At 37.4% G+C, this 27,952-nt stretch overlaps 1 protein-coding gene and 1 pseudogene across 5 annotated transcripts in view; one reads left to right on the top strand and one right to left on the bottom strand.

Moving 5' to 3' along the window:
- Positions 1-6,038: 6,038 nt before the first annotated feature.
- Positions 6,039-7,167, top strand: LOC120250539 (annotated as a pseudogene).
- Positions 7,168-15,117: 7,950 nt separating this feature from the next.
- LOC120249409 (putative ion channel POLLUX-like 2) overlaps positions 15,118-27,952 on the bottom strand; it is a 25,721-nt gene continuing 12,886 nt past the window's right edge. For all 5 annotated transcript variants that reach the window (XM_039257903.1, XM_039257900.1, XM_039257899.1 and 2 more), the window contains 10 exons: positions 22,512-22,694; positions 22,309-22,422; positions 21,869-21,961; positions 21,657-21,783; positions 21,512-21,588; positions 16,466-16,513; positions 16,279-16,348; positions 16,051-16,124; positions 15,765-15,875; positions 15,118-15,671 (listed from right to left, as the gene is read on the bottom strand). In XM_039257903.1, the coding sequence (XP_039113837.1) occupies positions 15,585-15,671; positions 15,765-15,875; positions 16,051-16,124; positions 16,279-16,348; positions 16,466-16,513; positions 21,512-21,588; positions 21,657-21,783; positions 21,869-21,961; positions 22,309-22,422; positions 22,512-22,694 (984 nt within the window). In that variant the 3' untranslated portion in view covers positions 15,118-15,584. The remainder of the gene's footprint in view (positions 15,672-15,764; positions 15,876-16,050; positions 16,125-16,278; positions 16,349-16,465; positions 16,514-21,511; positions 21,589-21,656; positions 21,784-21,868; positions 21,962-22,308; positions 22,423-22,511; positions 22,695-27,952) is intronic.

Below are 27,952 nucleotides of genomic sequence, written 5' to 3'. Positions count from 1 at the left end.
TTGTGAGCCATTGTCCTGGTCCCGACCACCGCCTCCAAGTTCTTCAGCTCCTTGCTTCCGGTCCTCGTGTACCTTCTCATCATCGCCATCATACACGTTGCAGACGACCATTCTTACTCTTCTCGTCTTCAGTTTCTCTTGTGCAGTCCGGCCATCCCTACCGTTCATCTAGCACCGTGGTTTCGGACATCAGAGAGTCTTCATCGGCGAGGCTTCCACTGAGATCCACGTACAAGCCGATCGTCCCTTCCGCTGGCCAGCATGATCGCAACTTTCTTCATTTGGTCAACAAGCTTGATGGCATTCATTGTTTTGCATGTGATGATAGTGGATGTTCCTATTCACAAGATGGTGACATTCCACTAATTGGGCCGACCAAACATAATGGGAGACAAGCTTGCATGTGATGTTATTATTATTATTATTATTTTATTTTTTATTTTGTTTGCATGTGATGTTATCTCATTCATGTGATGTTATTTCACTAATAGTTGTTTACTAAAAACCGAAAAACCTGCCCACATGGCTTCTACTACTCGAAATTTTTCTTAGTCGGTGGATGTCAGCTAAATAGCTCCGATTATAAAGAATGATGCACTACTTCTACGTATCGTTCTACTTGGATCTGAGTTATTTGGACGTGTGGATGATACCTCTCCCCTCCTAAAAAAAGTCGGCGAGTACATTTTGCTTCATGGGTTACCGCGATCGATCGCACGATATACTATCATCCGTCGATCATGCGAGGTTGATATTCGCATGGAAAGTGGGCATCTTCAGCGCCCTAGCTATGTGGACCCATCTGCGTCATATGTTTGAGCAGTCCAGCTCTGCTCGCCAGTATGCTATTTTACAGGATCTCACCTATGTTCAGCAGCGGGAGCGCTGCATGCAGGGGAATATGTTCTGAGTGCGATCATTGTGGAGACAACTTGACTCTTTAGAGCCTTCCACTTGTTTGGCGTGCAAGTGTTGTAAGGCTCGCATTCAGTCTCGCCAGACACAGCGAACCTTTGAGTTTCTGATGCGTCTCGCGTCCGACTATGAGCACTGTTCGCGACCCAATTACTTAATCGAGACCCAATTCCCTCCTTTGATGATGTTGTGCGCGAGTGTTATGGTGAGGAGACAAGGCTACATGCACTCTCATCATCTACGTCCACGGCTCTCAGATACAGTCTTGGCTGCGACATCTTCGCGCTCTTCTCGGACCTTTACTCCCAGTGCTCCGTTGTCCTCTCCTGGATCCTCTCCTTTTTGCCGTTACTGCAAGCGACAAGGCCATACAAAGACTCGATGTCAAAGCTTGCCAGCGGCAGCGGCGGCATCCACGGCATCGTCCGCCTCAGCGGTCTTTTTGGAGTTCCTTCTTCACCTCATGCCTGCTCTGTCGAGGGCCTTGACTCCCGATTCTTACGGGGATATTGCTTCTCAGGTTGCTAAGCTTACAGAGCAACTACATGCCATGCAGCGTGCCATGCAATCCAGCTCTTCCTCTGTTATGTCTGCTGCCTCTGGTATGTCTTCCTCCTTATGGATTTTAGACTCTGGTGCTACTCACCATATGACTGCGGATGCTACTACCTTAGTTCATCATTCTAGTACTCACCCTGTTTCGAGTGTTCGTACTGCTGACGGAAGTCTTCTTCCTGTCACGCAGTCCGGTCATCTTCAGTCTTCTTCATTTACTATTCCCTCAGTTCACCATGTTCCTGGTTTAGCTTTAAATCTTATTTCTGTCAGTCAGCTTACAGATCATGGTTTGACTGTTACCTTCTCTTCTTCTGCCTGTTCTGTGCAGGACCATCTTACAGGTCAGAGGATTGGGACCGGGCGTAGAGTTGGCGGGCTTTATCACCTTGAGTCTCTCCATCTACCTATATCTACCTCTCCTTCCATATGTACTCCTGCTATTGTTGCTTCTGTTTGTTCATTAGATCGTTGGCATGCTCGATTAGGACATGTATCTAATGCTCGCCTGAAACTATTAACTAGTTCAGGGTGTCTTGGTTCTGTCTCTTCTGGCTCATTATCTTCTTGTATGGGTTGTAAGTTTGCTAAACATTCGGCTCTTCCTTTTCCATCTAGTGACTCCTTTTCCAACTCCACTTTTGATCTAGTACATTCTGATGTTTGGGGTCCTGCTCCTTCCTCTTCTCTCACTGGATTCTCTTATTACATAAGCTTCATTGATGACTTTTCTAGATATACCTGGCTCTACCTAATGCGATCTCGTTCTGAAGTCTACACCATTTATTCTCAATTCACACAAATGGTCCATACTCAATTCGATAAACGAATCAAGGTCCTTCGCACTGATGGAGCTCAAGAATATCTCTCTACATCTTTCCGTGCCTTACTTTCCTCTCATGGCACCCTTTCTCAGCAGTCCTGTCCTTACACACCTGCTCAGAATGGTGTTGCTGAGCGTAAGCATCGCCATATACTTGAGACTACTCGTGCCCTTCTTTTCGCCTCCTCTGTTCCTCAACAATTTTGGGCTGAAGCTATTCTTACATCCATCTATCTTATTAATAGAACACCTTCCTCCACTCTTTCTGGTGTTACTCCTTATGAGCGGTTGTTCTCTTGTTCCCCATCTTATGGTCATCTTCGCACATTTGGTTGTGTTTGCTTTGTACTTCTGCCTTCCACTGAGCGAACTAAGCTCTCTCTGCGTTCTGCGATGTGTATTTTTCTTGGATACAGCTCTGAACACAAGGGTTATCGCTGCTATGATCCTACCTCTCGTCGTCTTCGTATTTCTCGTCATGTTACCTTTCTTGAAGATACCACTTTCTTTACCTCTCCTCCTCCAGATCTTTCTTTTCTTAGGACTTCCTCTTCTTTTCCTACTCCCAAACCTTTAGTTATTCTACCCGACTTCTCTGACATTCCTGCCGCCTCCACAACTTCACCCACCATTTCTTCTGGCATTTCTCCTCCTTCTTCTACCCATCTCCCAGCAAATGTTGATACTTCAGGTGTTTCTCCCGTCTCCTCCTCCAGTCCCACCTCCCCTGAAGATGCTCCTGCTATCCCTCGTCGTTACCCAGACCGTGTTCGTCATCCTCCAGCTCGGTATGCTCTTTCTCTTTCTTCTACTTACTCTCCACATTTTCAGACTTTTCTTGCTGCCGTTCACACTTATCATGAGCCACGTCATATCGTGAGGCCGCCCAACATCCCCATTAGCGCGAGGCTATGCGAGAGGAACTTGGGGCTCTTGAGCGTATGCATACACGGGATCTCGTTCCTCTTCCTTCACGGTGTTACTCCCCATCGGTTGTCGGTGGATCTATAGGATTAAGACCCAGCGATGGCACTATTGAGCGCTATAAGGCTCGTCTTGTTGCTCGTGGTTTTACTCAAGAGTATGGCATTGATTATGACGAGACCTTTGCTCACGTAGCCAAGTTGACTACTTGCTCGTCTTCTTCTTGCTCATTGTCTGCAACACGTCGGGTAGCCGCTCTATCGATTAGATGTGACCAATGCTTTCTTACATGGAGATCTTTTACGAGGAGGTTTTATATGACTCCTCCTCACGGTTTCTCACATCCTCCTCAGCATGTGTGTCATCTTCGTCGAGCTATTTATGGGCTCAAACAGGCTCCTCGCGCCTGGTTTGAGCGTTTTCGCAGTGTGATTCTTGCTCTTGGTTTCACAGAGAGCTCTCATGATTACGCTCTCTTCACTCGTCAGACTCCTCGTGGTCTCACTATTCTTCTTTTATATGTTGACGATATGGTTATTTCTGGTGATGATGCCGAGACTATTATTTCTCTGAAACAGCAGTTACACACCGAGTTTCAGATGAAAGATCTTGGTCCCCTTCGTTACTTTCTAGGTCTTGAGATTGCTTATTCTCGTCGCGGTTATTTGTTATCTCAGCAGAAATACATCTCTGACATTTTTCGACGAGCTGACATCACCGATATTCGCACTGCTTCCACTCCCATTGAATTACATCACCGTCTCTCCTCATCTGATGGTGAGCTTTTGACTGATCCCACTCGTTATCGGGCTCTTGTTGGTGCTCTCGTCTACTTGACCATCACTCGACCCGATATTGCTTATGCAGTTCGTGTTCTCAGTCAGTTTGTGAGTGCTCCTCGCTCTACTCATTATGCTGCACTTCTGCGGGTTCTTCGTTACCTCCGTGGCACTCTTACTAGATCGTTATTTTTCTCGGCCACATCATCGTTTGAGCTGCGTGCCTATTGTGATGCTGATTGGGCAGGTGATTCTACTGATCGCAAATCTACCACTGGTTTCTGCATTTTCCTTGGAGATTCCCTTATCTCTTGGAAAAGCAAGAAACAAACCACAGTTGCTCTTTCTACTGCCGAGGCCGAGTATGGTGCTATGTCCTCCACTGCCAAGGAGATTATTTGGTTGCGTCATATTTTGGTGGATTTTGGTGTCTCTTTATCTACTCCCACTCCTATCTACTGTGACAATCAGAGTGCCATCAAAATTGCTGCCAATCCTGTATTTCATGAACGCACCAAACATCTTGAGGTTGCTCTACATTTTGTTCGTCATCATTACGATGCTGGTACTATTCTTCTTCCGTATGTTGCCTCCGCCTATCAGCTTGCTGATCTTTTCACTAAGGCACATACTGTTTCTCGATTTCAGTTTCTGATTGACAAACTCTCAGTTTATGATCCACCGTGAGTTTGAGGGAGGGTGTTAGAGGACTAGTATATACTTATACTATACTTTGTATCTTACTGTTTATACATACTAACTACTTCTGTATTTATACACATTGTATCTATTTATTGGCCTCTTGCCCTAATGAAATGATGCCCATTCTTATCAACATCTAACAGTTCTAACATGTAATTAATCACACACATTCCCAGTAACATATACATATTATATACTAAAAAATCAACATTAAGATCACAAAATATCCAAGTACCAGACAACTCTTTTCATATTCATCATTTCTCACACCCAACATCCACATATTATAAATATATGTATATATATATAGAAAATAAAAAATTAATTAACAACAACAATAATAATATATATAAATGGTGTCCCTTTGAAACAGGACGACCACCCACCTCTCATACTACTATGTCAATGCATTTGTCTCCCCACCCAAACCGTGTCTATCTGCGACCCGTATCAATCTTATATATGGCCCGTTCACATGCCTTGTCTCAAGTCTCAACCTAGTCTTCGCTTAAAACTCGCTTAGAGTTGACCGGTCTTAAGCCCGAAATCTTGTTTCGAAATTTCAAATATAGCAAACGAGTCTTTAATTCAATGAGCATTGATCCAAGTATGAAAGACGTATAATATATATATATACTCCCAATTATGAATACAGACTTACAACCTAATTAATCCTGTATCATTGAGTGATTAGTATTCACATGCAACAGGATATTCAATTCTCCGTTGTACCCCCACCCTTAATTAACTGTTTTTATCACATTTATAAAAAAAATTACGAATATTAGTCATCTATATATACGTTGTTCGTTCACTAGATTATATATTACTATCTAGTAACAAAGTTTAATCATCTTTAATGTCTTTTTATATATAGTTTTATTTATTAAGTAGCACCAATTCATTAATTTAACTCCTCTTGATATTTCAATATATATATGTATGAGTTGAGTTCTCTCACCATCTTATTAAACGGGCCGGGCTCAATATATATAACTAATTAAGTAATAAGCCCTAACCGTAAGGGCCATTAATTAACACGGTTAAACCGAGTTGACGTGGTCCAAGAAGTCAGGCCCGACATGTTGCCTCATAGTCCACAGACAAACTTCGTTGTCTCGGTCCCATTTACATGCACTCCTTGCATCACCAATTAACTTCAAATCATGTCTCCCTCCTCTCTTTCCTCTTTATATTCTCCTTCTTCTTTCTTCTTCTCCTTCACCTTTAGCTATACTTTAATTCTTCTATATATAATTCATTTAGATCCATTCTCCAAAACCAATCTGATATAGTTTCAAGTTCAAGTTTTTGAGCTCAAAAAAGAAAAATCTAGATCAATGGAAGTCAGAACAAGATATGGTGATGATATCGATATCGATAACTTAAAGGCAACGGAACTTAGACTTGGGCCTCCGGGGACCGGTGAGGGAGGTAATACCAACACAGGTGGTGTCTAGAGGTAACAAACGTGCATTGCCGGAGGACAGTACTGAGTATGAGTGTGAGTACAAAAGGAGCTCATCGGAGACGGCATCAGTCGAAAGCTGCCTCGATACCTCACCGGCAGCCAAGTGAGTCTGATTTTTGAGTCACTGGTTATTTATTTATTTTTTTATAATTATTTGGAAGAGTTGTTTAGAAAGAGTTTTATTTAATTGATTGAATTTTTTTGAGTATTAATATATAAAATTAAATAATTTTTGCATGGCAGGGGCACAAGTAGTAGGGTGGCCACCAATAAGGTCATATAGGAAGAAGAGTTTTTGAGGCTATAAAAAGAGGTTGATCAGAAGGGTGGACTTTACGTGAAGGTTAGCATGGATGGTGCTCCATACTTGAGGAAAAATAGATCTCAATGTTTATCAAGGCTATGAAGAGCTTAGACTTGCTTTGGAGGACATGTTCAAGTGTTTTTCCATAGGTATATATATATACACTTCTTTTTAAAAAAATATGAAATATATACATATATGTGTGTGTTTATTATTTGATGATTGAACTTTTCTTCTTGTATTTCTCTTATGATTTTTAGGTGAATTATATGCAATTGCATATGAAGATAAAGATGGTGACTTGATGCTTGTTGGAGATGTTCCTTGGAGGTGAGTGTGTGTGTGTGTGTGTCTGTGTATATACACATAGATATATCATGTACATGATAATTTTGCATTTATAGAAATATGTGTTTATGATGTGATTTTGTTGTGATATTTGTAGGATGTTTATCTCTTCATGCAAGAGGATGAGGATAATGAAGGGATGTGAAGCAAGAGGGTTGAGTTCAAACTCATGAAATGGAGAAGAAAAATATAAGAAACTAAATGAGAGGGATATATAGTTAATTTTGGTGAGGTGGTGATCTTTGTTTTGTTTTATAGATGTACCTTTTTCTTTTCCTTTTTATTAATACAAATATGTAAATAAATTGAGATCCATGCAAATGAAAATTAAGTTTTGTTGAGAATATATGTGTTTGTGAGATTATTAAAACTTGATAACTAAGATTGGATTAATATTGGAAATACACTGGATGGAAATATATAAATCCTCTAGTACCAAAAAAACAATTAATGAAGGGAATTGTGTATATATATATGTGTTTGAAAATTTATTATGTTACCAAAATTAATCAAATATGTATATAATCTTCAATTTTTCTTCATGATTCAATGATTAAAATGAAAATGAGTTCTTCAATAATATAAGTTAATTTGATGAGAAGAAAAAAACAATATCGATTAATGAAAAATTGAGAACGTCGTCCATATCAAAGAGAGAAGGTTGAATATAAACAATTACAATCTCATTCATAATCAATATATATATATATATATATTACTTTACTAGTTATCAATAGAATCATCACCGTAATAGATGAGTGATAATGTTATTCACTCTTTTATATAAGATCAAGAGTTTGATTTTAACGTATGGTTGAAGATTTAATGTGTGTTGAATGGTTTGCCCACGTTTTTTTTAGATGCACCATAAATAAACATTATGAGAGGAAAAATACAATAATAAAAAAAAAACAATCCATTAGTGGTGGAAGTATAATGTTTATCTACCTTTTCAAAATATTAGTGGTGGAAGTCAACAAAGTAGGCTTGTTCATATTGTTAAAAATATTAATAATAAAAAATCAAACGGTAAATAGAATGTTAAATGGTGATATAAATATACAAACTGTTAAGAATATATATGTTATAAATGTAAAGATAGTAATAAGAATAGAGAGCCAGAGTATTTACCAAAAACCCAAAAACCCTGAAGAATTAAGTTCTTCTTCTTCTTTCTTCTTTTATTTCTCTCTTTTCTTTCTCTTCTCTATATCTTCCAAAGTATACAAAATGAGGGGGTATTTATAGGGTTACAAGAGTTGAATGAACGGCCAGGATCGATTCGATCCGACGGTCCAAAATACCCTGGTTGGTGGAATAAGTAACAATATCGGCTATGCCATGCATGCTACACTGGGCGGTCAGCATAGATTGTTACTACTGCTACAAGAATATCTAGAAGTTGCTATAATAATGTCGGCTGCTACAGTGAAAATTGCTACAGTAGGCATCCATTAAAATATTTGTTTATAACACTCCCCTTGATGCTTACAACCAAAGGATATGCCTCGTTAAAAACCTTTGCTAGGAAAAAACCCAATGGGATAAAAAAACCTAGCTAAGGAAAAAAGAGTACACTATCCTTGGCACATTTGAGGGTTATCGCCTCATTAAAAAAACCTTGCCTCGAAAAACCCATTGGGACAAAAAACCTCATGCGAAGGGAAAAAAGAGTCTCCTCCCTCAAATAAATAACTTTTAACTCATATCAGAAGTATTTACATCCTTAAGTCTTCTCATCCCGATTTTGTATATAAGTCTTTGGTGAATGCACTTAGGAAGTGATTTTGTGAATAGATCAGCTTGATTCTCACTGGATTGAATCTTTTGAACTTCTATAACGCCTTCTTTCTGGAGATCATGAGTGTAGAAAAATTTTTGGTGATATATGTTTCGCTCGTCACCTTTAATATAACCTCCTTGTATTTGAGAAATACAAGCATTGTTGTCTTCATAAATTACTCGTAGCATTTGTTGTTACTCGATGGTAATTTGCAGGGATGATCAGATATGCCCAATCATAGATCGTAACCATTGGCATTCACGACTTGCTTCATGGAGAGCTAGAATTTCAGACATGATTTGATGAAGTAGCATGAAGAGTTTGTTTTGTGGAACGCCATGAGATAGATGTACCATTGTAAGAAAAACATGTATCCGGGCCCTCGAGATCGCCCTTTATGAGGATCGACAGATACCCAAAGATCGACAGAAACTCGTGAGGTTGGATGAAGACTCATGTCGATAGAATAAACCCGGATCCGTAGTTCCTCGTAAATAACGTAGCACATCTTTTATTCCTTTCCAGGTGTCTTCGTGTCGCTGTAGAACCGTATCTTGCTAGAAGATTTATCGCAAAAAGCTATATCCGGGTCTCGTATTATTTGCAAGATACATTAATGCACCGATTGCACTTAAATATGGAGTTTCTGGACCAAGAATGATCTCTCCTTCTTCCGGCTGGGCGAAATGGATCTTTCTCGAACATCAAGAGTTCGGACGACCATCATGCACTCAGATGGATAAGCCTTCTCCATATCGAATCTCTTCAAAGACCTTTTTCACGTATAGGTTGATTGATGCACAAATATTCCCGAGGATAACCGCTCGATTTGTATACCCTAGACGTAATTTGGTCTTTTCCCAAATCTTTCATTTCAAATTCTTTTTCGAGATATGATGTCTAGCATTGCAATTTCGTAAGGAGTGCCTACAAGATTTAAATCATCCACATATATCGCTATCACAACAAAACCGTTAGTATAACTTTTTAATAAACACACATGGACATATACTATCATTTTTGGTATACTTCTTTTTATAAGATATTCATCGAGACGGTTATACCACATCCGTCCGGATTGTTTTTAACCCATAAAGAGATCTCTCGTAATTTAATAGAGTATAAATGATGATTATTTGTAATGTTTGTTTTTTTCTATATCCTTCGTGGATTTTCATATATATGTCATTTTTCAAGTAATCCATACGGATATGCTCGTGACAACATCCATCAACTCGCATATCTAATTTATTACTACGCCATGGCAATTAAAAAAATCGAAAAAGTAATTCCATCCATTACGTGAGAGTATGTCTCTTCATAATCAATACCGAGCATTTGAGAAAAAAACCTTGAGCAACCGCTCTTGCTTTGTATCTCATAATTTGATTATTTTTCATTTCTTTTTTTCTCACAAACACCCATTTATAACCGATCGGTTTTATCCCTTCCGGTGTTGGCACTATCGGCCCAAACACCTCACGTTTTGATAGGGAATTTAGCTCAGCCTGGATAGCTTCTTTCCATTTTGGCCAATCATTTCTTTGTCGACATTCTTCAATGGATCGTGACTCTGGATCATTATCAGTATTTATTTCTATATCTGTAGCCACATTGTAGATGAATATATCATTTATTTCGGTCTCATGCCGATTCAATCTTTGACCATCATCTACATAGCAAATTGAATTTTCAACATTTTCAGAAATATCATCCCCCATTGATTCTTCATTAACTTGTTCTGAGGGTTTTATAATTTCCTCTCCCTTTTCACATGGGAGATCTTTATCTTTATTTTTCTGCTTCCTTTTTCTAGGATCTGAATCTTTGGCACCAATTGGTCTTCCACGTTTTTGTCGTGATTTATTTTCTACTTGATTTTCTTTCAATGGATTCTTAGGAATCTCAATTCTTGCAGGAGCATTCGCAGCTGGTATATATGATTTAGTTACCATTTTAGTATCAGTGAATGCATCAGGTATTTCATTTGCAATATTTTGCAATTTAATGATCCTTTGAACTTCAAGTTCACATTCATTTGTACGAGGATCATATGTATGTAATCGTGATGCATTCCATTCAATTTCTTTTGGCTCATTTTGAGTAATCATTTCTCCCCTAATGCAGGGGAAGACAGACTTTCATCAAAATGACAATCTGCAAATTTTGCGATAAATACATCCCCCAGTTAATGGTTCTAAATATCGTATAATTGAAGGGGAATCATAACCAACGTATATACCAAGTCTGCGTTGTGGACCCATTTTTGTACGATTTGGTGGTGGTATTGGCACATATATTGCACAACCAAATATTCTTATATATGAAATATCAGGCTCTTTACCCATAACAAGTTGGTGTGGTGAATATAAATTACATGCGAGTGGGTCGGATCCAGTATTAAAAGTCTGCGAAAGATGCAAAAATAGCATGACCCCACGCACTTGTAGGCAGTTTCGTCCTTAATAACATTGGACGGGCAATAATCTTGAGTCTTTTAATAAATGACTCCGCTAACCCATTTTGGGTATGTACATGAGCTACTGGATGCTCAACATGTATTCCAACTGCCATACAATAATCATAAAAATGATTTTGATGAAAAATTCACAAGCATTATCAAGACGAATTGTCTTTATGGGATAATCTGGAAATTGTGCTTTTAAGCCCCGATAATTTGTGCCAATAACCTTGCAAATGCTACATTCCTTGTAGACAGAAGTGAAACATGGGACCATCTAGTCGATGCATCGATTAAAACCATAAAATACCTAAATGGTCCACATGACGGATGTATTGGTCCACAAATGTCTCCTTGTATTCTTTCTAAAAATTTAGGAGATTCACCAGCCACCTTTGTTATAGAAGGTCTAGTTATTAGCTTTCCCATTGAACATGCTGAACATGCATATTCATTATGTGTTAGGATTTTATAATCCTTCAGTGGGTGTCCATGAGAACTAGTAATAATCCGGCGCAACATAATAGCACCCGGATGTCCAAGTCTTTCATGCCATATTTTAAATATCTCTGGGTCATTAATCTTCCGGGTTAATACCGTATGTGATTCCATCACTTTAATACGTGTAAAATATAATCCTGAAGATATACAGGGAAAGCTTTCAAGTACACGTTTTTGGCATGAAATAACTTGTGTAATATAAAGATATTCTTTTCCTTCCTTATCAACCGTCTCTAAATGATATCCATTGAGACGTATATCTTTAAAGCTTAAAAGGTTCCTCCTAGACTTAGGGGAATAGAGAGCATTTTTTTCATCCGCAAGGATGTTCCATTTGGCAACATCAATGCTCGCTTCTCCGAACCTTCAACCGAGTCCGATGACCCTCGCTTATTGTGGCTATATATGCCTTTCTCATTGATAAGGATATAAAAATATTTTTTTCTAGTCAAAATAGTATGCGTTGTCCCACGAATCAATAATGCATTCATCATCGACCATATTCTAACAAAAACAAAAGAAAAACATAATTTAATAAAAACATAAAAAAACATATTACAAACTAGTCTATAAGGAAATCGACATATCTAAATATGTATTTTTCGGTTACATTTAAATTATTTATGGAATTATCCTCAATTGGATCAACTATGGGGTTGTCGACAGAAAATTTGTCTCAATATCTTTACCTTTCTTGTTTTTAAGTGATTCTTGGTAAAGATGGACAAAAATGTTTTTTGAGGGTCCCTGCAAATTTCGGACCAATGACCTTCCGAGCCACAATGATAGCATGTATCTTTCTTTGTCTCTAACCCCATCTTGTGGCTTTTGTTGCTTGCTGATGTACATCAATTCATTATCGCGTGGTCCGATATTATTTCGGCCCCCACCACGACCGCGTAGTCCTCGACCACCATAATTTCCTCGTCCACCGCGGTTTTTAAAACTAGCACCGCGACCACGCCCATCTTCTTTGCCCAAAAATTAATTTCGCGGTGGTCTCGATCCGGATGGTCGAGATTGATGATTCTGCATCAACGATTCATTGTTTTTGCTCCGCCACAAAGAGACAAGAAATTAATTCAGAGAATTTTTGAAAAAAATTCTTTTCTCTATATTGTTGTTGTAATATAACATTTCGATGCGTGAAATGTTGTAAATGTTTTCTCGAGCATCATTCCTTCCCATCACTTTGTTTCTCCACTGACGCAATCTTGAAACAATTTTAAATAGCTCGGAATTATATTCTCGCACGCTTTTAAAAATCTTGAAACCCCGAGGCTTGACCAATCATTGCGTGCTTTTGGGCAAGTAGACCATTCACGAGATGTTCAAATCTCTTTTTTTCGGGGATAACCACAATTCCCCGTGGATCCTCAATGGTCAAGTATTCATTCTTCGAGCCATCATCAATATGATGCCTTATAAATATTAAGGCCTTCGCTTTATTATCACTAGGCTCATTGTTATTAGCCTCAATAGTTTTGCTCAGGTTTCTTGCTTTCAGATGGAGCTTGATATCGAGGCTCCAGGATATATAATTGCTCCCCGAGATTTGAAGGGCCTCAAATTCTCTTTTTGCAATATTTGCCATTTTTCTCTTCAAAAATAATAATACAGACATGTAATTAGAGCGAGAGTACGAATAAAAATATAAAAGCATTTATACTTTGCTCATATATACTAGATCTTGTTTATGTATGGTACTATTCATGTATACGATACTGTTCATACGCTGCAATTATTGCAGCATTGGGAATTAAAATTTGTTTGAAAGTGATTATAAGTTAAAAGGGAAGAAGAAGTAAAGATAGGGGAGAGAAGAAAGTAGGGGGCCGACGGAAAAAGGCCGGCCGAGTCGCCGACGGAGAAACTCGAAGGGGCCGGCGGAGTAGGGCGACGGAGAAGAGAAAAAGGGGCTCGACAGATCTTTACCAGGTTTTGTCAACGATCGCCGGAGAGAGGGTTGCCGTGAAAACTTAGGAAAAGATGATGCTTGATAATTTAGATTTGGTGGAAAACTTCATTGTAATAATAATATTAGTGTTTTTCTTGTTTATTTTAAAAGTACTGGCAATATTAGCCTTAGTGGCTTTTAGATCATGTATGTTTTTTTATGTATGCTTCTAAGAAAAATCTTATGTATTGTTGGTGAATAAAAATCTATGGTTTGCTAGTATTATATTACCCGTCGATCCTTCCCCGCATTCGAGTGTTAGAAATGGATTCCACATATATAACATATATATTAGATGAGTCAAAGAAAATTAAAAATCATATGAGCAAATTCGATGCTGATAACGTGTTAAGAATATATATGTTATAAATGTAAAGATAGTAATAAGAATAGAGAGCGGAGTATTTACCAAAAACCCAAAAACCCCGAAGAATTAAGTTCTTCTTCTTCTCTTCTTTTATTTCTCTTTTTCTTTCTCTTCTCTATATCTTCCAAAGTATACAAAAATGAGGGGTATTTATAGGGTTACTGAGAGTTGAATGAGCGGCCGGGATCGATTCGATCCGACGGTCCAAAAATACTGCAGTTAGTGGAATAGTATGATCTAGACGTGCTGCTACGATCCACATGGGCGGGTACACTACGAATCTCTAGAAGTTCTTTATAATAATGTCGGCTGCTACAGTGAAATTGCTACGGTAGGCATCCATTAAAATATTTGTTTATAACACAAACCATATATTCATGAATAATGGCTTTTAAAATTAAAATTACCCATTAATAATGTGTCTCATAATGGAGATATCTAACCAACATTTTTTTTCCCAAAAAAAATAAAAAAATAAAAAATAAAAACAACCGAGACAATTTTGACCTGAAATGTGTCTCAAACAATATAATGTGTCAAGATGTCTGCATTTGACCTTCCACTTAAAATAGTATATATAACTACTACCATATATACTTTTATATGAGGAGGGTTCAGGTATAACTGTATAAGGGTTTAGGGATTTGTTCATAATAAATAAACTTTTTCCAACATAATTAAAAAAAACGCATACATGTTGTGATGTTGATTAAATTTTATTTGACATCTCCACCTTATAATCCGTCCAGTGTTTTCTGGTTTGCCAGCATTCCTCCTTTCTGGCCTCAACCAAAATTGTGGATAACTAACTTTATGTTTATAAAAGTATATATATATATATATATATTACAAATGTCAAATAGACGCATAAGCCTGAATGTAACGACAAGTTCAATAATAAATAATAAATAAATACAATAACAGTGAGAAGAGACTAGTACAATTGCACCCTGCACTATTTTGTTATTCTCTTTAACAATCTTTACTGTCTTTACTGCAAGGTAATATATATATAAAGGACCAGTCATCTACGAATGTTTACAGATAATTAATTCATCTATCAACGGTTGGATTTGAATCTAACTTTAGATTATCCATTCCAATGAACAATAATTTATAAACAACACTATCAACAACAGTACAAAAATGAGATAAACAATGTTAAAAATAATAAAAATTGAATTGCATAGTATTCTAATCTCAATCATTAAATCATAATCGCAACAATAATATAATAAATCATATCCATTCACCCTTATTTGGACACTGTACTTTTTATCTGTGGACGTTCTAAGGGCATCTGCAAATGATCTATTGCCATATATATATATACATATGCGGATGTTCTAGGGACGTCCGCACATGATCTATTGGCACACATATATATATATATATATATAGAGGAAACTATTGTTGTAGATTTCCCAGTAGAAGAATAAAAAATTCAAAAAAGCCAATGACTGTATCACAGAGCAAGATGCTAGACTACATGTTCATTTAACTTTCCAGCCTAACAATAAATCAAAATTCTTGCTCTGCTCATCATGGTTATTTTTTTTTTCCTCTTCGGCATAGTTCATCAGCATTTTGACAGAAGCCGCTATTCCGTTTCCCAACCGATGATGAATTGTCTCTTCTTATCACTTGGTTTAATCCAACAGAGAACAGTTCATTTAATTCACTTGATCAGAGTATTATTCACCTTCAAGCTCCGATATAACTATCAATGAATCCGTCATTTCAAATTGAAGCGGTTGTGTCTTGTTGATAGGATTTATGACCTGCAAGTCGAAAAATGTTTGTATCAGAGTCTGACATTGTTCTCAGAAACTCAAACTGTGTAAAACAGAAAGCATGATAAAAAAGGCTAATACCTTCTTGTTATCTTTCACATAGCCAATAGCAACTTCACGGCGCAAAAGAGCCCTTTCTGTGAGCTCTGCAAATGAAGGATTTTCACCGCGCTTCATGTACAAGCCGATATCCTGCAAAGAAAGAATTGTGGAACTTTTTAATCTTAAGACTATGAAGTTAAGCATCATAATTAGAAGCTTTTCCAGGAAGCAGAATATCTAAACTACACGAGCTTTTTCAGTTGCATTCTTGTGAAGTCACTTCATTAGTGGCCGAACGATGATCTCAGATCAAATTTGTCATTACCTTTACATATATTTCATCGCCCTCAGCATTAAGAATGTCCTTCCATACTTCGTTTAATTCACGACTCTCAGCCACTATTGAACACAAGAAGAGAGGTACTTCTCATAAGATTCTTTACAAAAATTTTATTTTACAGATGAATAAAAGAAATAATAATAATAATAATAATAATAATAATAATAATAATAATAATAATAATAATAACAACGTGAAATTATTGTTGTAAACCTTGAGCTGTTACAAGGCTCATAACCTCTTCTGCACCAATAAATGAAAGGGTTGGCCTTATACTTGATATCTGGGGACATAACAGAATATGATGGAATTATCATTTAAAGAAAAGAATGAACTGAATCAATCAGGACGTCGCAAGGATGTTATAATTTTTAGAAGGCAGATACAATTAAAGAACTACCTGTTTACCCAATTTTGAGTCAACAATCTCAGCAACAAAGTTTTCAACCTGCATAAAATACACAATTAGTAGAGTGGCACTCAACAGTGGAACTATCTGATCAACTGGCCTTGGAACACAATTACAGAATGTGTTCAAGCTTCAAATTTTGCAACAGAGAACAATAATGTGCATTTACCGTCCAATAAACAATAATAGCTTAGTTGTTCCAATAAATGATTATGTTTGCACAAACCATTAAATAATGTATATGCAAATTATGCTTCAAAAGGTCATGAACAATATACCATACATGCTAGAAAATATATCACACAGAAGAAAGCCAAACAGAGAACTTCCTAATATGTGATTTCTTGATCCAGGTAAACACTCCAAAAATAGATTTGTTCTTTAAATAACACAGGTTTGAAAATCCAAGGTTCCCTCAGAGAAGGGATAACTTTGGATGCCTTAAAAGTGATAATTCTCCTTTTTTTTCTCGTTTGACAAGACCAAAATATCTTTGAGAAAAAAAGAATCAAATGCAAGGTTTGGGGGCATCTAAAGAGTACTAATTATTGGATAAAAAGAAAAATCCCAGACTCTTAGAGATTCAAATAACCAAAATTTCATATTAAAGATTTACTTCTAAAATCACTAATTTGTATCAATTTAAATTCCTAGAATTACGCCATCTATTTTTGGTAGGATAATTTTTTATATATTGTAAGTTTTTCACATGAGAGAGAATGAGACAAAGAAGTATTTAAAAGCTACCATTTTTGGGACATCCGAGCTGAGTGATCTTACCAGCATTATCCATTGGCACTGACCAGTTTCTCTGAGTCAGTGTTGCAATTTTTCCACCCTCTTGTTTCTGTATCCTCTCTAGCTAGCTCTACCTTGATGATGTGAAAAGACCAAAGGATAAACAAATCTGTGACAAAGCGCCTCAACGGTGAGGAGTGAACATAGGAGAAGGAATGACAAAACTACCACGAAGCTTGGGTGGTGGTGATTAACATGAGCTACAGTAGCAAAAGTTGTGGCAGTCTGGAGAAAAGATTGACCGTATGACTGAATTGGCTCCAAAGGTTCAAAAAACCTCAATGGTCAAATCCTCTACAAATTAGCCCATGATGAGTTTTCAAGCCCCACAAACCAACCAAAATTCTGAAATTACTTCTTCCCTACAACTCACTCAACAAAAATTAAATGAGTCCAATTTTCGCGGATGGTTCCAATCCATGTTGCTCATAATTAAAGGGGAAAAGGAAGACCGGGTATCTCATTGGTGAGATTATTCCACCAGCTAATCTAATGTGGTAATGCCCATTACAAGACATGGGAAGCAGAGAGTTCAATTGTGATGGCATGATTGATTAATTCCATGGGCCTTAAAAGTGGAAGGAGATAACTGTTTTATAAAATTGCCACAAAAAAAAAGGAAGTTGGGGTAATGCTTTGAAATTTGATCTGCAATTCATAACCCTCAACAAGGGACAAGGCCAGTAACTGAGTATAACAATATTCTAACCGATTTATGGCAAGAAATGGATCTTTTATGAAGTGACTTGGTGTTACCCTGATGATTGAGTACTCCACAACAAAATGCTTAAAAAGGAGCGATTGTTTGATGCTCTCCAAGGACTATACAGAGATCTAAATGAGGTTAGGGGAGGATACTTGGTACCAACCCTCTTCCATCTATTCAATAAGTATTTGCTGAAGTTCGATGAGAAGAGAGGTGGAAGAGAGTTATGCTCCATAGTCCACTAAATTTCCACACTAAAAGTACTCAACCTAGTTATGCTCTAGCAATAAATCAGGTTGCTTCAAACACAATAGAAATAAAAAAATTTAAAGACAATAAGTTGTGATGTGATGAATGCAATAAGCCTCATCATACCAAAGAAACATGCTGGGAGATTCATGGGAAGCCAACAAATTGGAATACTCGTAGTTAATGAAAGTTAGTACATGTTGCAGAATCTACCACAGAAATGTAAAAAGCAATTCACCTCCTGTAATATTTACAACCGAGCAGATAAAAGTACCAAGGAGTTTACTGCAGTCATCTTGACCTACCAAAGACTTCGAAGATGATTAATCATCTTCTATAGCAACTGTCGCACAACAAAGTTATGGCTAGACAAATCTTTTATCTAAAAATTATATTTTGTGAGGAAAGGATTGTTGACACTGGTGCCTCAAATCATATAACTGGTTCTTTTTATATTTTTGCCAACTATAGAATGTGTGATGGTGATATGGAAGTCACTGTGGCACGCAGAAAATCTTCTACCGTTACCGGCCTGAACAAGCGACTATACTATGATTTACAATTCAAAGTCATCCTTTAGTTATCTACTATACAATATAAGCTCTTATACGTTACTAAGCTAACTGATAATCAAAATTGCTCAATAACCTTCTGGCCTATTCATTGTGAATTGCAGGAGCTGTCTTTGGGGAAGATGTTTCGCAATGCTGAGGAACAACATGGCTCTCCCTTAAGGTCTAATATTTCTGACGAATTTTCCATGCCAATGTTTCCAATTTAAATGTTATCTTGTGGCACAAATGCACTAGTCATCCAATTTTTTATTATCTAAAGCATGTCACCAAAAGTTGGCTTTCAATAGAGATCTCTCTTCATTATAGTGCGAATTTTATATATCCACAAAAAAATAAATAAATAAGGGAATTGTTCATTCATTCTAATCAGTTTAAAACCATTTCATCTTATCCATAGTGATATTAGAGGGCTAACTTGATCCTCTAATGTCACTGGTTCAAGATGGCTTATTACATTCCTCAATGACCACACTCATACATGTTGGGTCTATCGTTTAAAAGACAAATCTGAAGCAAGGTTCATTTCCTAATAGGCTCACAAAGTTGCCCAAAAATATTTTCCATTATTAATTCAGATTCTCCACACCAATGATGAAAGAGAATATTTCGCACATGACCTTAAAGATTATCTTGTTAAGTATGGTTATTTTCATCAAAGCTCATGTGCTTATACCCTTCAATACTCATGTTCTGCATTTCTTCTAGGGAGAGAATGTGCTAACTGGTGCCTACCTCATTAATCAGCTTTCTTAAAAAACCCTTCAATTTTGCACTCCTTTACATTGTTTACAAAAATAATTCTCTCATTCCGTGCCCTAAATTCACTTTTACCCAAGTCTTTGGTCGCATAGTTTATGCTAATAATATGCATCTAAACCGTGAAAACTAGACCCCAGAGCAATCACTGCATATTTCTTGGCAAATTTGTTATATATAAAAGTTGCAAGTGTTATTGTCCCTCTCATAAACAATTCATAGTCTCATCTGATGCAACCTTCCTTGAGCATCAAAGATATCACCCCCAATGCTTCTTTTCACAGAGAGAAATTAGATGAAAAAATCATCAATATCCATCTATTTCTCATCCCACCTCTCTTCCACCGCCACTGGTACTTCCACCATGATTTATACCTTCACAATGTCTTCACTTCAATTCAAGCCAACTCAGGAAATTAGTCAAGGGGGCGAACCGGAACAACCACAAGTTCAGGGTGAGCTTCATGTTTACTCAAAGAAACCAAGAGTTTCTCATAAAAACAAAGCATTGTAACCAACTGCAACTTCTACTGAAATTCCACCACAAAGAGGTACTATGACAATTAATGATCTTGATGTTCCTATTGCTATAAGAAGAGTAAGATTTGTAAGATCTTGTACTGAGTATCCGATTTCAAAGTACCTCTTGTTGCAAGCTATTGCAAAAATATAGAACATGTATTTCGAAAAGTGATAGTGCAATTGTCCTCAAAAACACCCAAGATGCTTTGAGCAACTTGAGATAGAAAGTGGTTGTAATGGAAGAAATGAAGACATGGGAGTTAGTCTTCCTAGAGAAAAGAAATTTATCAGATGCAAGTGGATTTTCACCATAAAGGGTTCAAATGGACAGGTTGAGAGAAACAAAAGGAGATTAGTCGTCCAAGGGTACACTCAAACCTATGGCAATGATTATGAAGAAACATTTGTACTTGTAGCCAAATTAAACTCTATTTTTGAGTTTTGTCTTCTTTGGCAGAAGAGTAAGTGGTTTGTATGGAATTACCACCTGCAATTTGAAGGAGATAAGGAGCATGGTACTGTGTGTAAGTTGAAATCCCTCTATGGTCTGAAACAATCTTCTCAAGCTTGGTTCGCTTATTTTAGCAATGCTTTGAGATAGCTTAGCTATAAGCAAGGGCAAGTTGACCATATATTATTTGTGAAGCAAGCATATGATGGCATGAAATCAAGTCTGATGGCATATGTTGATGACATAGTAATCACAAGAGATAATATTCTAGAGATTGACAATCTCAAGAAATGCGTACAAACTGAGATCCAAGTTAAGGATTTCGGGAAAACTTCCGTACTTTCTTGGTGCTAGGAGTAAACAAGGTATCTGCATTAGTTAAAAGAAGGATACTCTTGATCTCCTGAAGGAAACAGGGAAACTTGTATGCACACCTGCTGGAACTCCTCTAGAACAAAATTGGAGACACAATTTCATTGAGAGCAAACTCTAGTAGACAGGGAGAGGCATAACAGCTAGTAAGGAAGCTAATATATTTGTTATCCATAAGACCAGACATTGCCTACAATGTGAGTGCTGTGAGCTCATTCAACACAATAGGATGAAAAACATGTGAGAATTGGCAGCAATTTCAAGTCACAAATCAATAGTGGTTCAATTAGTCTGCACTACATACCTACAAAGCAACAAGAAGCAAGTAGATGTACTCACCAAAGCATTATTGAACAAAGTTTGAGTTGAATAAAACCAAGTTGGGAATGATTGGCATCTATCCAACAGTTTCAGGAAGAGTGTTGGAAGGAAAAATACTAGATTCTTAGTGATTTAAATAACCAAAATTTAGAATTAGGGATTTGCTCTTATAATCACTGGTTTGTATCAATTTGAATTCCTCAAATTATGCTTATCTGTTTTTGGTATAATAATTCCTATTTATTGTAAGGTTTTTTATATGGAAGCAGATGACTGTTTTTGCTAACCTTGATTCCATGTTTGCTGCAAATACTTTCGGCAAGCAGAAGGGAATATGCTGAATGCTTATCTGCCCTAGATGGATCTACAGGAACATAAAACAAAAGGTCATTTCAAGAAGAATTTTAAAGAAATGGTCTTCATTGCAATTACCTCCAGCCATCCATTCCTTATCAGATATAACAACGATTGATAAGGGAAGATCTTTTGCACCCTTAACAGAATTCCTGATGTTAAGTATTGTTTCCTTTAGTGTTTCGTAATTCATAGGATTCCCTACCTGCAATCAAACACCAGTTTAATATCATCAACACCTACCCACCCACATGAGAATAAGAATAAGAGAGAGAGAGAGAGAGAGAGACCTTGTGAGAAACTTTAATATGCTTCAACTGATTTGGAACCACAGGATTGACTGTACTATTTCTTTCACTAACGGAAACTTCTGAAAGAATTTCCTACAAACACACACGAAAAAAAGGAAAGAAAAAATGTTTACGTTGAAAATAATTGCAAATTTACAAAAGCTATAATTACCTTGCTTCAAATACTAAACAGAGCAGATGGCTTTCAGATTAAAAATAGTAAAAATTAAAGGATAGTAAATAACATGATCCTATGATTATGAACTCACAGCTTTTAGTGCACTAGGCTAGTGCAAGGAACTCAAATTTTTCTAGAAGGCAGGAGCCTAGTGCACTAGGCAACCTTTTACCAGTAAGAACAAAAGTTTACCAACATTTTATACCAAGTATACCACAGCTGTGACACATATAAACAACTTCCACAGGTACATTGAACATACCACCAGACTACCAGGTCCAAGGTAGTTATCATATTCCCGAATCATGTCACTAACACTTGACTGCCATCCTACCAGAAGTATGCATTCTCTTGGTCCTAGAGTGGAGTCTGATGTCTGCATGATACATGTAATATTTTAGAAATTTAAAGTTTTGATAAGGCCACAGCAAAGTGCAAACCTCAGTAATTGCAGCAAAATCATACCTTTGAACTTGATCTTGGAGGTCGTTTAACAATACTCTCTAGCCGTGCTTTCTTTACTTGAACTATATTTGCAGATAATTTGTTTTCTGTACTATTCTGACTTGTGGATAGATGATCACTTGACACAGAAGGGAGCATAATTTGCACTTTCCGTTTACCATACACTGGTGCTATAAACAAAACCTTTACGAAAACAAATTAGCAGATATAAAGAAAAATGTGCAAAACCAAATATTATATCACATGTTGCACAATAAAAATAATTTGGCTGTGAAACAGAATGCATCAATAACAGTATAAATACATAAATCAGCATTCCAAATCCAACAAAGGTACACAAAGATATGGGTAATCGACCATAAATAAAGTTGTAATGGGGCCATGGGTTGTTAATATTTCTTGTTCTCCACATTAATGGCCCTACAACATTTGAATAATGTACTTTCCCTACTGGATTAAGACCCAGTACATCTCAGATAATAAAATATTTCTCTAATGAATAATCTTACGTTGCAGCACACTGGCCCAGATATCCTAAAACAAAACATTAGTTACTGTGAGAATTCGTGACATTATTTTAGGGGAGTATTACATGTAAATTATGTATTTTACAATCCCATATTCAGTGGGATTTTCTGTTAGAGTTAGTTTCCTAATTTTGTTAGAGTTAGTTTTCATTATCCTTTATCATGTTCTTTATATATGTAATTAGTGTGAGGTTAAAGGAATAGAATCATCAACTTTAAGATTTAAGATGGTATCAGAGCTCTAGGTTCAAATCCTTCTGGGAAATTAATAGGAAATTCTTGTTGCTGCACGGTGAAGTGAAGAACAATGGCAGAAATGAAGGAGACTGGATCAGTTATTGTGGCGTCCTCGGATGAAGGAATCAAAACCCAATCTTCAGTGGAATTGCAAACCATTCAAGCTGCCTACAAGTTGGATGGGAAAAATTATCTTAAGTGGTCACAACTCATCCGTACAATCTTGAAAGGCAAAGGAAAAATCACTCATTTGTTAGGAACGGGACCGAAGCAAGGAGATGCAAGTTTCGAAGCATGGGATGAAGAGGACTCGTTGATCATGGCGTGGCTTTGGAATTCGATGATGCCTGAAATAAGTGATACAGTGATGTTCATGGCTACAGCCAAAGACATTTGTGATGCAATTCAACAAACATATTCAAAAGTTAAAGATGCAGCCCAAGTGTATGAAGTGAAGGTTAAGACTATTGCTGCTAAACAAGGAAGTAAGTCTGTAACAGAGTATGCCAACCAATTGAAGTCTTTATGGCAAGAACTTGATCATTATCGAGTAATTCAGACTAAGTGTCCTGATGATGCAGCTATACTAAAAGAGTTCATCGAACAAGATAGAGTCTATGACTTTCTTGTGGGATTAAATCCTGAGTTTGATCAAGTAAGAATCCAAATACTTGGCAAACAGAAAGTTCCATGCTTTAATGAAGTAGTTGCCATTATTCGGAGTGAAGAAAGTAGGAGAACCTTGATGCTTGATCCTCAAACTGCAGAGGGTTCTGCTATGGTAGCTGGGGGTGCAAAACATGGTTTGGTTGACAATGAAAAAAGGCCTATTGCTGAGACTGGAAGAGGGATTCAATTTAGGCCTCAAAATCGTGATGAATTATGGTGCACCTACTGCAGAAAGGCGCGCCACACCTGGGAGAAGTGCTGGAAATTGCATGGAAAGCCTCCTAGCCGTGAGTGGGGGCAAAAAGGATATCAGCCGAGGGGTAATGGACAGGTTCATATTGTTACTAATGCAACACAAGAGGAAGACAAACAGGAACTGAAGGGCCTCAATCAAGATGAAGTGGAAAAGGTGAGAACATTCTTCAACAACATGGAAAAACCTGTAGGCACATGTACTTTGGCATATTCAGGTACGCATCCTTTTTCATTTGGATTTAATGCCTCAAAAACTCCATTTCAACAATCTTGAATCATGGATTCAGGAGCCACAGACCATATGACTCATTCATCCAAACACTTCACCACATACTCTCCTTGCTCAAGCCATAAGAAAATAGCCACCGCAGATGGATCCTTAGCAACTGTAGCCGGTATAGGAGATGTAAAAATAAACCCTTGCATAACCTTGAGAAATGTTCTTCATGTTCCTAAACTATCCACTAATCTAGTGTCTATCCATAAACTCACACAAGATTTACACTGCAATGTTATATTTCACTCGAATCATTGTTTATTTCAGGAGAAGGATTCGGGGAAGATGATTGGAAGTGGTAAAGAACAGGATGGTCTTTACTACCTCGAGGAAGCCAATAAGTCAAACAAATTTAAGAGTAGATCTCCCTACTCCTTCATGTCTGATTCTGTCCTATCAAATAAGAAAAAAATCATTTTATATCATTATCGGTTAGGTCATCCATCCTTTAGAATTATTAAATCTTTGTTTCCTTCATTATTTGCAAAACTAGATGTTGAGAGTCTTCACTGTGAAGTGTGTGAACTTGCTAAGCACAAGCGTGTATCTTTTCCAATTAGTAATACAAGGAGCACTTTTCCTTTTTATCTTGTTCATTCTGATATATGGGGTCCCGCAACTATTTCAAATGTGTCAGAGGCACGATGGTTTGTAACCTTTATTGATGATTGCACTCGAGTTACATGGGTATTCTTGCTTAAACACAAGTCTGATATTAGTTATGTGTTCCCAAATTTTGTTTCTATGGTTAAAAATCAATTTGGTGTCAATATCCAAAGACTTAGATCCGACAATGCCAAAGACTATTTCAATCAAACCCTCACTTCCTACTGTCAAGAAGACGGGATAATTCATGAGTCCTCTTGTGTCAAAACACCCCAACAAAATGGCATTGCAGAAAGGAAAAATGGACACTTTTTAAACCAAACTCGAGCATTGTTGTTTCAGAAGAATGTACCAAAATATTTTTGGGGGGAAGCAGTTCTCACATCCACTCATCTCATTAATAGACTACCCTCTCGTGTCTTAGGATTCAAAAGTCCAATGGAGGTGCTTTCTTCATTCTACCCAAATCTGTCCACAACAAACAATCTTATACCTCGCATCTTTGGGTGTGTGTCCTTTGTTCATATCCATAGCCAAGATCGTGGGAAGTTAGATCCTAGAGCATTAAAATGCATCTTTGTTGGATATTCATCAACTCAAAAAGGGTATAAATGCTATCATCCTCCTTCTAAAAAATTTTATGTCTCCCGTGATGTCATTTTTTGTGAGCAAGAAGCCTATTTCACCCAATCTTATCTTCAGGGGGAGAGACTCAACGAAGATAACGAACCCATTCCCATTCTTGGCGGTCTATCTGAGTTTGATCTCTTCCTTCCATCCAACCATGAGTTCAATAACACTAAACTTAAACCTCTTAAACATCATGAACCTGAAATTCCTCAACCTGAACCTCCTGAAACTGAAATTCCAGAATCTGAACCTATTGAACCAGAAATTCCAGAATCTGAACCCGTCCTTGATGCTGATTTTTATTCTGAATCTGCTCCTAAAGATGTGCGATTTAGCAAAAATTTGGTATACTCGAGGCGGAAAGAGATAAATCCGCAATCTGTGCACATACAAGAGTCTGACCTAGGTCCCTCAAATGAGGTAACAATTTCTGATTTCCCTACTTTGCAGAGTGAAACTCATGTACAGCATAATGAAGAAGATCAAGATATACCAATTGCTATTAGGAAAGGAACCAGAACATGCCCAAAAAGGCCACCATTATACCCACTTTCAAATTATATGTCCTTTCAAAACTTCTCACCAACCTTCAAAACCTTTCTTGTAAACCTTAATACCATCACCATTCCTACAACCTTATCTGAGGCATTATCTAATGAAAAATGGAAGCAAGCCATGGATGTGGAGATGGAGGCACTAAGAAAGAATAAAACTTGGAGTTTGATAGAGTTGCCAGCAGGAAAAAGGCCAGTGGGTTGCAAATGGGTCTATACAGTGAAATATAGGGTTGATGGGTCGATTGAAAGATACAAGGCAAGACTGGTAGCCAAAGGGTACACTCAAACTTATGGGATCGACTATCTAGAGACATTTGCTCCTGTGGCTAAGATGAATACTGTTAGAGTAATTTTATCTTTAGCTGCAAACCGTGGTTGGGAGCTACATCAATTTGATGTAAAAAATGCATTCCTACATGGGGATCTTAAGGAAGAAATTTACATGGAGGTTCCGCCAGGATATGAAACAAAGGTGACTACCAATACAGTATACAAACTAAATAAAGCTTTGTATGGATTGAAACAATCTCCTCGGGCTTGGTTTGGGAGATTTGCAAAAGTCATGTTAGCCATGGGATATAAACAAAGTCAAGGGGATCACACATTGTTTATTAAGCATTCAGTTACCAAAGGAGTAACGGCATTACTAGTATATGTGGATGACATCATACTAACTGGAGATGATGAGGCAGAGCAACAGGTCTTGAGAAATTGCTTGGCTAAAGAGTTTGAGATTAAGACCTTGGGAAGGTTGAAGTATTTTTTGGGAATTGAGGTGGCACACTCCAGAAAAGGGATTTTTATATCCCAACAAAAGTATATTGCTGATTTGCTCAAGGAGACAGGTAAAGCTGCATGCAAACCAGTACGTACACCCATAGACCCGAGTCTTAAGTTGGGAAAAGCAGAAGAAGACGTTCTCGTTGATAGGGAAACGTATCAACGTCTTGTAGGACGCCTCATCTATTTGGCACATACTAGACATGATATAGCTTACGCAGTAAGCATGATTAGTCAGTTTATGCATAATCCTAGAGAAGTCCACTTGCAAGCAGCATACAGAGTTTTGCAATACCTTAAAGGAACACCAGGAAAAGGAATCTTGTTCAAAAGAAATGGAGATATGACACTTGAAGCATACACAGATGCTGATTATGCCGGATCGCTAGTTGACAGGAGATCTACGTCAGGGTATTGCACCTTTTTTGGTGGAAATCTTGTGACATGGAAAAGCAAAAAACAAGGAGTAGTAGCCCGTTCTAGTGCTGATTCAGAATTTCGTGCAATGGCACAAGGTATATGTGAATTACTATGGTTGAAAATCATTCTAGAAGACTTGAAAATTAAATGGGATGGTCCTATGAGACTCTATTGTGATAATAAATCAGCAATAAGCATAGCTCACAACCCAGTCCAGCATGATAGAACAAAGCACATCGAGGTGGATAGGCATTTCATCAAGGAGAAGTTAGACAGTGGCTTGATATGCACTCCTTATGTGTCAACGCAGAGACAAGTTGCTGATATTTTCACTAAGGGACTAAATAGCTTAGTGTTTGAGAATATTGTATCCAAGCTGGGAATGGAAAATTCCTATTCACCAGTTTGAGGGGGAGTGTGAGAATTCGTGGCATTATTTTAGGGGAGTATTACATGTAAATTATGTATTTTACAATCCCATAT

The sequence above is a fragment of the Dioscorea cayenensis genome, chromosome 19 (assembly GCF_009730915.1).
Source record: "Dioscorea cayenensis subsp. rotundata cultivar TDr96_F1 chromosome 19, TDr96_F1_v2_PseudoChromosome.rev07_lg8_w22 25.fasta, whole genome shotgun sequence".
In the NCBI taxonomy this organism is placed as follows: domain Eukaryota; kingdom Viridiplantae; phylum Streptophyta; class Magnoliopsida; order Dioscoreales; family Dioscoreaceae; genus Dioscorea; species Dioscorea cayenensis.
This window is presented reverse-complemented; position numbering and strand designations above follow the sequence as displayed.